Raw genomic sequence first — 12,309 nt, 5'->3', positions numbered from 1 at the left:
ATAAGAAGGGTAAATGAACTGACCTGCAAAATTACAGACCAATATCTTAACCTTGGTTTGCTGCAGAATTCTTGAACATATACTGAGTTGGAATACAATAAATTTCCTTGAGATAAAAAAGCTTCTGTCCATAAATAAACACAGATTTAGAAAGCATTATTCATGTGAAACTCAGCTTGCCCTTTTCTTACATGATATCCCACAAACCTTGGATGGATGGCAACAGGCAGATTCTGTATTCCTAGATATCCGGAAGGTATTTGACACAGTGCCACGCTGTTGATTGTTGTTGAAGGTCCATTTGGTTCCCAAGTACGTGAAGGGCTGAAAGACTTTCTAAGCAATAAAACCCAGTATGTTGCCCTCAAATATGAGTATTCATTAGAGACAAGGATATCATCCGGATAATGATCCGACAGACACGGACATCTTGTTGTGTACAGGAAGGTGGTGGTGTTGAGTGACTGTGAGAGGATATGAGATGACTTAGACAGAATTTCTTGTTGGTTTGATGAATGGCAGCTTGCTTTAAGGTAGAAAAATGTAAGTTACTGCAGATGAGGACGGAAAACAATCATAACATTTGAATATAGCATTATTAGTGTGGTGCTTGACACAGTCACATCAATTAAATATTTGGGCATCACACTGCAAAGCAGTATAAGATGGAATGAGCACATCAGTTTAGTATAAGGAAGACAGTTTCGTTGGGAAAATTTTGGGAAAGTGTGGCTCATCCATAAAGGAGATGGCATATAGAATGCTTGTGCAACACATTCTTGAGTACTGTTAGAGGATAGTGAAGGAGGATACTGAAGCAATTCAGAGGTTGGTTGCTAGATTTGTTAATGGTAGATTCAGTCAGCCTGCAAGTATTACAGAGATGCCTTGTGAACTCAAATGGATATCCTTGGAAGGAAGACAGTGGTGCCCTTTTCATGAAACACTATTGCAGAAATTTAGAGAACCAGCGTTTGAGGCCAACTGCAGAATGATTTGTCCTGCCACCAACATACTTTTTGCATATGAACCATAAAGATAGGAATGGGAAAGGAAATAAGTGGTAATGATATGTGATACTGTCTGCCATGCTCTGTAGTGTTGTGTGCAGAGTAAGTAAGTAGATGGAGATATAGATGTAGTCATCATTAATAGTCCTAACACTGCGTGTTTGCAAAATTCCAAATGCTGGGTACAAAAAGTTTGTTTAGGACCCATATTTTCGTAATTTCGTATTTAATACATTTCTGTAATAAATAAAAGGAAAAATTATGACATTTGACACACATGCAGGATAATTTCTGCTACAAAAGCTATATATGTCTGTTTTGTTCCTCCCATTTTTCGTTTGTCATACTTGAGTTTTTTGGATAAAATACCTGTAATTGCTTCACTTGATATTTGACCATAAAGGGTGGAATTTAACACAGTAGATACATGTGTATGAAAGAGATGTTTTATGTACATCTGTGTTCTAATAGTGATGTGATAGTGTTCACCCACTTACAATAAAAAATATATTAAACCACAAGCTTATTTTGAAATTTTTGCGAACAGCTATTAATATGGTAGCATTCAGTGGTGGTATATTAATGGTAATAGAAAATAAATTTGTTTTACAGTTTATTTTACCTAATGTGGATCACATTCTTCCCAATCGATAACATTGTTGGAAGTTACCTTCCCCCATAACCATTCAAAATGTGTTGTTTTGTGGATGGCTAAGAGAGCAACACTTATATTCTACAGCTGGGGATATATGCATTACATATGTCAATAGCATTAATTGAAATTTTGCTTTTAAATGAATTTTTGTTGAATGTAAAAGCCTCAAATGTCCAATGTAACACTTAACACAATATCTTTATTGTTATTCTTGCCCGTTGGTAAAATTGATGATGTTAGTACCTGAATTCTGCTTTTTAACAAAACATTTTTCATGCTGGGGAAAGTTATTTGTGTAATTAAAATGTGGAATAATATTTCCTATTTGGCCCTAAGATGATTTATGCTATATCTTGTGACCACTGGAATTTTTTTTCCCTTCCTTTAACAGTAGACGCTGGGTTATGCTAGTGCTATTATATATTATCAGTATATTTAATAAGGAAATGTTAAGTAATGAAATATTTAAGAAAAATGTGTTGTAGGTTTCACATTTAAATACTGGTGGGTAAAAACAGAGACTTGCAAAATTTTATGTGATTGACTTTGTTTATATCTTTACCTCAGAACTGTACACACAGCCTGTCCCTGTTTGAAATCCTTTCACAAGAAAAACAATGTACATGAAAACTGTTTTTGTTCATACGAGTAGTGGAAACCACACATCATCTGGGAAACGGTACATGCTTGGTGATGCTGGTTGGTGGCTTTACAGTATGGTACTGTGTTGGTCCTGGCAGGTGGAGGAGCGATCAGCAGCAGCAGTGCAAGGGCGGACGCAGACAGGCTCAGGGCGGGACAACGGGGAGTGCGACCTGGTGGTGGCAACAGCAACCCCAGCAGCCACCCAGCAGGTGTGTTGTGTGGGTGGCAAAAACTCAGTGTTGAAGTTTGCTTGAACATTTTACCTTCAGGGGCATGGAAAATGCTTCAAACGGCAAAAGTTCTTTTTCTTACTCTAGAACTGGCTGTTAACATTCAGTAAATTGATTTTGTGTCACAGTAGTGTTCCTATCAAGCAGTACTGAACTTGATATCTTAGTAATGTTTCTTCCTTTCCTTCTTCTACAGGGTGCCCACAATTAAAGTTCTAGTTTCAAAATGCTGTGGTAAGAGAACCACTGCTCAGAAATAATGTTTTATTTTTACCAATAGAGGGCGCTGTAAGCGTCAGATTGTGTACCACCAGCACATGCATGGCGCATGGCTGTTCCTCAGTTTGCATCAGAGATGCCCAGCATAACTACCTCTGTGAAGGATCAAGCACTGCTGGTAAACCTCTTTTACAAGAACTGTAACTGTGCGCCTGTAACCCTGCAGAAGTTCCAGACACTCAAGAGTACGAAAAAAGGCATTGGTCCAATGTCTGCTAAGGGTTTGGTGAAAATGATTACAAAAGCCAAAAAGATAGGTTCTTTTGAAGTGGAATATGTGTGTGTGTGTTTGGGGGGGGGGGGGGAGGGAGCAGTTGATCTGACACCTGTTGAAGATACAGCCTCAACATTCCAGAGGAGGTCGAGCAATGGTGTGCAAACATGCAGTGCATGGGGAATTTCCTGAATGTTGGACATGCCAGCAAGCATGGTGTATAAAATCCTACAAAATATCTTGCATTACTACCCATACGCAATCAGCCATGTTCAGGATTTACTTCCTACAGACTTGCGAGCAAAACAAACGTCCACTCTGAAATTTCTGCTTACATGGAAGTGGACAGTGAATGGCCATGGAACTTCCTATGGACGGTAAAATGTCCAATATGCAGGCTTGCAGAATATGGGCAATGGAAAATCAACACACACATCAACCACTACCACTTCTTTGTGCAAAGGTGATTATGTGGTGCGGGGTGATGGCATCGTTTATTTTAGGGCCGTATTTTTTCAAGGAAGTGAGTCCTATGGGTCTTGTTACATGTACCATCACAGCCTTTTGTACACTGATGTTATTCCAATCCCTCAGCAGTGTGGATGTGTGGGTAGGATCATTTTTATGCAAGACGGTGCCTCTCCGCACATTGCACAGCCAGTGAAGTGGCTGCTGCAGAGGCATTTCAGAAACTACCAGCCGTAGTTTCCCTACAGACTAGCTACCCAAAATACCTGATCTTAACTGGTGTGGCTTCTGGCTGTGGGTTTATCTGAAACATGTTGTGTTCAGTGCTCCAGTTACAAACATAGCTGAATTGAAGGCACACATTGTGCAACACATTCTGAATGTGACCCCCAAGACACTCAAATGCATTCTGGAACATGCTGTTTCTTATTTTCAATTTGGGGCAGAAACAGTGGACTGCACATTGAACATGTCTTGTGCCAGTTGTATGACAATCAGAACTGATGTCATTTTGCTTTTTATGTGGTTTTTGGTCCCAGGACAACTAAAAACAGATTTTTCCCATCCAGTGTGGTGTGATACAGGTTGTGTAATGTGCAACTCAAACTATAGCCATCGTATTGCAATTCACCTGTCATTGTCCGCAGCTCGTGGTCGTGCGGTAGCGTTCTCGCTTCCCGCGCCCGGGTTCCCGGGTTCGATTCCCGGCGGGGTCAAGGATTTTCTCTGCCTCGTGATGACTGGGTGTTGTGTGATGTCCTTAGGTTAGTTAGGTTTAAGTAGTTCTAAGTTCTAGGGGACTGTTGACCATAGATGTTAAGTTCCATAGTGCTCAGAGCCATTTGAACCATTTCACCTGTCATTTGTAGCCATCTCCATTTCTGTACAGCGCCATTGTTGGTAATAATTGTTTTCCCATGGCATTTCCCCCTACGTTAATAATATGCTATGCACATTTGATGTCATTCCGAGCAGTTATTGTCTTTCCACATCATTTTGAAACTGGAACTTTAATTATGGACACCTTATATTCTATTAGTTTCCAATTTCCATTTGGAAATCTGATTTTAAAATATGTATTTTATTGACTCATATATACTGTAATTTCTTATTGTGGTTGACTGATGTGTGTTTTGTGTCCAGCAGAGTTAATTATTTCAATTTTCTGAAGTAGAGTCTTCAAAAAGTAAGTTACACATGTTGCCCTGCACTAAGACCATTGTGCTACAAGTGGTGCATTGTCAGAGGAGAATGTGTGTTCTACAGTGCATCACAGCGTGGGAATGAAATTTCACAGCAGTTGGAAACATACTACGAAGCAGAAGTACATGGGACAGTAACGTTCTTATTGGAAAAACGTCTAAATTGCACACTTTCACTGTGAAATGCTGGCAATATATGGATCAGATGCCATGTCGTGGTCAGCTGAAGTGAAAGGGCGCCTACTATTTGACAAAGGCTGCACAGACGTGGGTGGTGCTGCTCCTCTGTCGTACAGTCCAGATCTTGCACCTTGTGGTTTTCTTCTTCTTAGCAAGCTGAAAGGACTTTGGAGAAAGAGATTTTCCAACAATGACGACATTAACATAGTATTTCTCAAATGTTCAGACAGTTGTTTAGAGACTTGATGACTGTGTTGGAAAAATAGTGTCGCCCAACTATGTCACTTTGAAGTGTAGTGCAGCATTCATTACAAATTACTTGGCCTGCCGTAATAATATGTAACCTACTTTTTGAAGTTCCCTACATGTTCTGCCAATTTACCAAGTCATCTTCTTAGGGCGCTGCAAGTGGTGCTTTTGTATGTGATCACAATCTGGATTGCAACCAGTCTGGTCATTAAAACATTCTACAAAAAATGAAATCAGTTTGGTTGAAAATTCAAAAGCACGCCATCATAATAAACCTTTCTGTTAGGTAGCAATACACTGTAGGCAGTAGGTTTAGTGTGATTATTTTGCACATCATCTTAGTTGGATGAATGGATGTATGAATGCACTGAGCAAGATTGTGCATAGAAATAAATTTCTAGTAAATAATGGGAAGAACCTTAAATAGTTTATTACATCTGATGAACAATTTCCTCTAGTTCGGGAAAGATACACTATTTGGAGATTAGTTACTACTCTACAGGAAGCATGTGGCTGTTTAATCTTCATGTATTTCAACCTGTTGTCTGTAAATAGATATAAAATATCAATTAAAAATCGGAGGAATGGGATGAAAAAAATGTTGTGCAAATAGTAGTGTATAATGTTTGTTACCTGAGTCTGTTATTGCTTACATTGTAAGATTTTCTGTTTCTGTTCAGTAGTGCATGCATAGTGAATCTTTGGTGAGGGTTTTAGTTCATATTGAGTGTTGACAATGTGTAAACTATGTTGTTTTTTATTTAATGTCCTAGTGTGTCCAGTTATGATATTATTAAAAGAAATTAAATTAAATAACAGTTCACATAAGAAATTGGTGTTAGTGGAGAAGTGCTTATCGGAAAAAAACAACCTTGGTATGTAGTTGGCCCACTTTCAACATGGCTGTGGTTTTTTTAATGGAATGGATTCATAATGACGAACTCAGCATTTTGCCATGCAATACTTAAGTTAACCATGCATGCTGGGGCTGAAAAACATACCAGGTCATTAGCTTACTTCTCACTACCATTGATTCATCTTGCTTCATCTTGGCATCATTTTGTTTCAAGCCAATGAAGTTGAGTAGTAGTTCGCTAATTTTTTCCTTCAGGAACAGGTTGTTATAGGTGCTGTGGGAATTTTGACATCAGTGGTGTCACATTAGCTGTGTGGTTCTTTGTGACAGTCCAAATGTTCAACAGTCCTGATAACTCTGAATTCATAATTGTCCAGCATTATGCTGCACCAGTAATGTCTCACCTAAAATTTCTTGCATGACCACATTGGACAGTGTTTCCCATGGTATACTACCACTGCAGTAAACAAAATACTCTCAGATAAGTTAGCAAGATCTTCCAGTTTGCATAAACTAAAACTGCTAAACTGTGTAAACAAATATCTAATACACCATGTAGCATGTTTCAAAGTAACTATTAGTTTGGTAATAAATGACTCTCAAAACGCTTAACTTACATAAAATGATTTATTCTGAAATACAGATCTTGCCAACATTTTTACAGTAACCTGTAATAAAATTAGATAAATCTCAAAAAATGTGATAAGTAGTAGCTCGTGAACAATTATTTGTCAATTTTAGTTAAAATGGTATTGTGTAGATACTTACATTTTTTTCATATTTGCTACAGTGTTCAAGATGTAATTTTTTTCCCCACTTTTTGCAGCCACCAGAGAAAGCGAATGATGATGGCCTCATTTTCCCGTGGAAGCATAAAGAGATACTGACTTTTGATATTCCTGTTCATGATACAGAGAAGGCTGGCCTTGGTATGACATAGCCCTTTTATTTACAATGATAGTACTGTGCTTTTGTGTGTTCAAAACATAGAATTTTATGAGTGTTTACAAATGAATCTCCAATAAACAAAGTGACATACAAGTACAGACCGCTTTTGATGTGAAAATAAGATGTAGGTTGCAGAGAGTGGGTGCGGAGGAGAATACCATGATAGATAGTAATCATAGAATGCAGGCTTCCACCACTGCTATTTGTGTTATTGCTGGTATATATTTTATGGCCATTAGGCCATGGTCCAAGGCATACTTCAGTGCCTACCTAACATTTAGTATTCCAATGTCCAATGCTAGAGACATCATCAGAGGCTTTAAAAACTGACAGCAGTTACAGTGTCAAACAAGCTGACCAAGCTGATCTGTTTAACGTGTTTGAGATTGTGACTGCTTTGAGACATTTTCTGATGATGTGTATATCATTGGAAGACAAAATGTTAGGCACAGAATTACACCGTCTACCACAGTATCAACAAAAATGACAGGTCGTGCATTTGCAGTCTAATTGTACGAGATACTACTCAATTAAGAGGATACTAATGCATTACTCTCGTATTTCAAACCACAATATAATTAAATGGCAGAAGTACTGCATATTATTCATGCACTCAAAGACATTCAGTGCAGAGGTTGATGGGAGTAGCTGAATTGATAGAAATCAAGTGAAATAAATTACTTCCTGATTGTTGCCACTAGTAACTAGCAAACAGCATGGTGTCTGCAATAAAGAAATGAGAAGTAATGTTCAGAGTTAACCATCCTGAAATGTAAAGATTCATAGGGCTCCTACTCATCTTACCTGTTGATGTGTTTGATGCAGTAAACATTATGATATCTGCTAGCTAAAGGTGGTAGCTGGTGGAACACATTCAGCACCAGTCAACATATTTAGATTTATATCAGTTGACTTACTCCCATCAGCAACCTCACTGAGCATCTTCATGGAGTGCACAAATAATACAAGCTCCTGACATCATATGGCTGGTCCCATTTGAGTGTCTTCAGCTTCTCTTCACATTTTAAGATGTGAGTACATGTCTAATTCTAATTAATTAATTAATTAACTCCTATAAGACTGATGTCTTACATGTAGAATGCTACACATAAGATTATGTGATTGGCAGCTGTTACCTGCTGTAAGTTGTTGTTAGAAGTTTGAATTGTGGTTGACAACTAGAGTCTTGCAATGCTGATATTTATTTGTGACTAGAAAATTGTATTAATGTTCTTGTGTGTGGAAAAATGGCAGAATGCTATCACATTGGGTATGAAAGATTTGTGCAATATGTATTTTATTTATTTGTAACTACTATTTTATATCCACATCTTTTAAAAACAAGACAATTTATCATATTATGATCCACAGCATTCAGTGTTATATACTGCCGTGCTACATGTAGTATGCCAGTTACAAAGGGGGTTCATTACTATTATTTCTTTTGTGTAGGGATTTCAGCCTCAATCAAAATTTTGGGAATACATGAAAACGATGAATACCATGACGACATTGTGGATGCCAGCAGTTAGCTCTTCCTCCCATTAATGCTTGTGATGATGTGACTCATCAGGATTCAGAGGATGAAAACAATGCACATGTAGATAATTTACCAGGAAGTCAATTGAGAACTGAAACAGAAGTAGAACAGGTTATTGAAAGTGAACATTCTGAAAGACTGGCAGCAATAGGAGGAAAGGCAGGGGGAGGGGAAGGCAGACAGGATGAAAATGGTGATACAAAGAGGGAGATGTATAATTGACATAAATGTGACCTTACAGAGTGCACAAATGAACAATCTCGACAACCGAACGAGGTGGCGCAGTGGTTAGACACTGGACTCGCATTCGGGAGGACGACGGTTCAATCCCGCGTCCGGCCATCCTGATTTAGGTTTTCCGTGATTTCCCTAAATCACTCCAGGCAAATACCGGGATGGTTCCTCTGAAAGGGCACGGCCGACTTCCTTCCCCATCCTTCCCCATCCTTCCCTAATCCGATGAGACCGATGACCACGCTGTCTGGTCTCCTTCTAACAACCAACCAACCAACCAACCAATCTCGACAATATTATGTTACCAACAATTGAAGCCTTTTGCAAATATTTTGGTCATTTTTTGATGATGATATTATTGACATCATTGTTACATTCACAAACCAATGTGCTGCAAACATAATTGAAATGAGTACATTTATTGTAATACTTCTACTTAGCAGTTACATTAAAGTACTGATATGCAAGGGTGCCCATATAACAGTTTGCAGGGGGGCTAGACATGGGGTATGGAATATTTTAATATTTTGGAAAACAAATAGTAACTTTTAAGGAGCCACAAAAAAAGTTCGTTCATATTCCATTTAAAACCTGTGTAACAGAGCCTTTTAAATCAAACAATGGAAACTCCAGGTAGGAATATCAACAATGTAGGAAAAGACCAGTTGCTGCTCACCATAAAGAAGACATGTCAGGTTTCAGACAGGCACTCACATATAGCTTTTGGCCACAGCCTTTGTCAGTAAAACACACACACACACACACACACACACACACACACACACACACACACACACACGACTCCCAACTTGAGCATCGAGATGCTGGAATTGGCGATCATATGTGCATGAGGTGTGCTTACTTTGTGTGTGTGTGTGTGTGTGTGTGTGTGTGTGTGTGTGTGTGTGTGTGTGTGTGTGTGTGTGTTTTAACTGACAAACACTGTGGTCGAAAGCTGTGTGTGAGTGTCTTTTAATTGTGACTGTCTGCAACTTGACATGTCTTCTTTATGGAACGTAGCTATCTGTATTTTCTTACTTGAAATAAAAACACCTGTTACATTCTTTCCTTTCCCTGAGAGCTGGGAAAGGGGGGGGGGGGGAGGTGTTTGGCATGGCCTCCTATTGCCCCTGGCTATAGGCACCCCTGCCAAGTCAGAATGTCTACTGGGAAACAAGATCAAGTTACCATAATTATCTCATTGCTGCAGCTATTTCCTGCAATATATCCAAATTCATAATGTTCAGCTTACACTTACGTGACAATGAAAATCTAAATAAATCAGACAGGTGCGCTAAGGTTAGGAAATTATTTGACATGCTCACCACACAGTTCCAGAAGAATGCACCCTATGAAGAAAAAAGTTTGGTGTTGGTGAAACAGGGGTGCCTTACTTTGGTAAATATGGGTGCAAGCAATTCAATAGAGGAAAACTAATTCAGTACAGCTACAAAATTTGGACTATATACATTGTGTGGATGGATCCTTACCTAGGTTCGAATACTACTCTACTGCAGAACTACAAACACTTAGGGTTTAGAGCAAGTGTCATTCTTCAGCAGGTTGACATGTTACTGAGTTTGGGGAAACACTCCTATTACCTGCTTATTTTCAAGGAACAGGGACACTTAGAGAAAACCAGATCTCAAGATGCTCCTTGCCAAACAGTAAAAAAATGAAGAAATCTGCTCTGGGAACCGTTGATTTCGAAAGTGACAAATGTGGCAATATTATAGTTGCAATACAGAATGATAATGGTGTGGTCACAACAGCTTCCAAATCTACACCTCTAAAGCCACTACACACAGTAAAATGATTTTTGCTTAGTGAGAAGAAAAGCATAGTTATTGAACAATCTCAAATGATTCATGTTTACAATGAAAACATGGATGGTGTTGATGGGCTGATGAAAACCTGAGTCTCTACAGGACATCCATCAGAAGGCAAAAATGGTACTTAATTTTTACAGTGCATTGCATTGATGCAGGTAAACAAACTGCTTAGCTATCACTTAGACTGGAAGGAAATGAGAAACTGGATCAATTTCAGTACTGTATTGTAATTTCTCTTGGAAACAAATGCACACGTTGAAAGTCTGAAGGGAGGCCTTCTGAGACAGAGTATCAAGACTCCAGATATGGCAGATAGATCATTGGGTTGCTGGCTAACAAGCTGCAGACTGTGGCATAAAAAACCATGACAAGTTGTGTAAAATATTGGTTTGCATGTAAAGTGTTTGACAACTTATTAAACAAAGTGTTTGTTTAAATATGTTTTTGATCTATTGTTAACTCCAATTAGCTTTGAAATGTCATTAATTTGATTGTACATAAGTCTTACCATGACTACAGGAGTGGGCTTGTGTGTGTCTTGGGGAGGGGGTTACAGTATTACATGAAAAAGAGCTAGTGCTCAAAAGCTAGTGTTATAAATTTCATAATATGTGTCACAAATAACATAAAATGTGGTAAACTTACTACTGATATGACTGACTGAAGTCATACATATATGAAGTCATACATATATGATACCCTATTAATCGATTTTTAAGTATGGAACTGGTTTTGAATTGTTAAATGATACCTGTATAAAAATTCAGTCTTATTTGGGCTAATTAGTTAATTAATGAAGCATAAAGAAAAACATAGTTAATTAATTTAAACATTGAGCTCTCTATATCCTGCTATGAAGGAAATCTTTCATCAATGTAGGATGAATCAAGTTATATGAGAGTCAGAAGTTCAATAGTGACAACTATCTATTTGCAGCTTATACAAAACAGATATATGTTTCAAAATTTTATGGTCTTTCAGAGTAGTCACCAGCATTGTGCATAACCCACTGCCAGTGATATGGAAGTTACAGGATACCTTTAGCAGTGGCAGTTGTGTTATAATTTCAAGTGGAGTGGTCTATTGCTCGACAAACCTGTAACAGTTGAGAAGTGAATGCAATGAAGTGCTCCCTTCAATTTAGAAATGGAGTTGAAGTCACAAGGGCTGAATTCTATGGACTGTGATGAGTGGGGCAGCATTTTCCAGTCCCCTCAATCGAACAAATCAGTCAAAACTTGCGATATGTGCCTGAGCATTTTCCTGTAAAATGATGGGCAGGTCCTGCAGAATGTGTCACCACTTCTTTCGCTATGCTGTTCAGTTTTGGAAAACAGCTTGCAACCAGCTTAAAGAAAGAAGCGGTGAAATTTTCTGCTGAACCCTCCCATCATTTTGCAGGAAAATGCTCAGGCACATATCACAAGTTGACTGACTTGTTCTATCAGTGGGGCTGGAAAGTGCTGTACCATCCACTACACTCCCTGGACTGCAGCCCTTGTGACCTCAACTTTATTCCTAAATTAAAGGAAGCACTTTGTGGGATTCACTTCAAAACTGTTACAGAGATTTGTCAGGCCATAGACTGCTCCCCTCAAACAATAAACACAACTGCCACTGGTAAGGTTATCCTGCAACTTCCACATCACTGGCAATGGGTTATACACAGTGCCAGTGACTGCTCTGAAAGACAGTAAAACCTTGAAACATACATCTATTTTGTACAAGTTGTAAATAAATAGTTGCTGCTTTTAAAATTCCAACCCT

General features: G+C 38.5%; 1 protein-coding gene across 1 annotated transcript in view; it reads left to right on the top strand.

The window, feature by feature from the left end:
• Positions 1 to 12,309, top strand: part of LOC126252504 (partitioning defective 3 homolog) — a gene marked incomplete at its 5' end in the record, with an annotated part of 237,820 nt that overhangs the window by 138,233 nt on the left and 87,278 nt on the right. The window contains 2 exons of the mRNA XM_049953400.1: positions 2,406 to 2,519; positions 6,815 to 6,917. Coding sequence (XP_049809357.1) covers positions 2,406 to 2,519; positions 6,815 to 6,917 — 217 coding nt within the window. The remainder of the gene's footprint in view (positions 1 to 2,405; positions 2,520 to 6,814; positions 6,918 to 12,309) is intronic.

The sequence above is a fragment of the Schistocerca nitens genome, chromosome 4 (assembly GCF_023898315.1).
Source record: "Schistocerca nitens isolate TAMUIC-IGC-003100 chromosome 4, iqSchNite1.1, whole genome shotgun sequence".
In the NCBI taxonomy this organism is placed as follows: domain Eukaryota; kingdom Metazoa; phylum Arthropoda; class Insecta; order Orthoptera; family Acrididae; genus Schistocerca; species Schistocerca nitens.
Note: the sequence above shows the minus strand (reverse complement) of the source record. Positions and strands in the feature narration are given on the sequence as shown.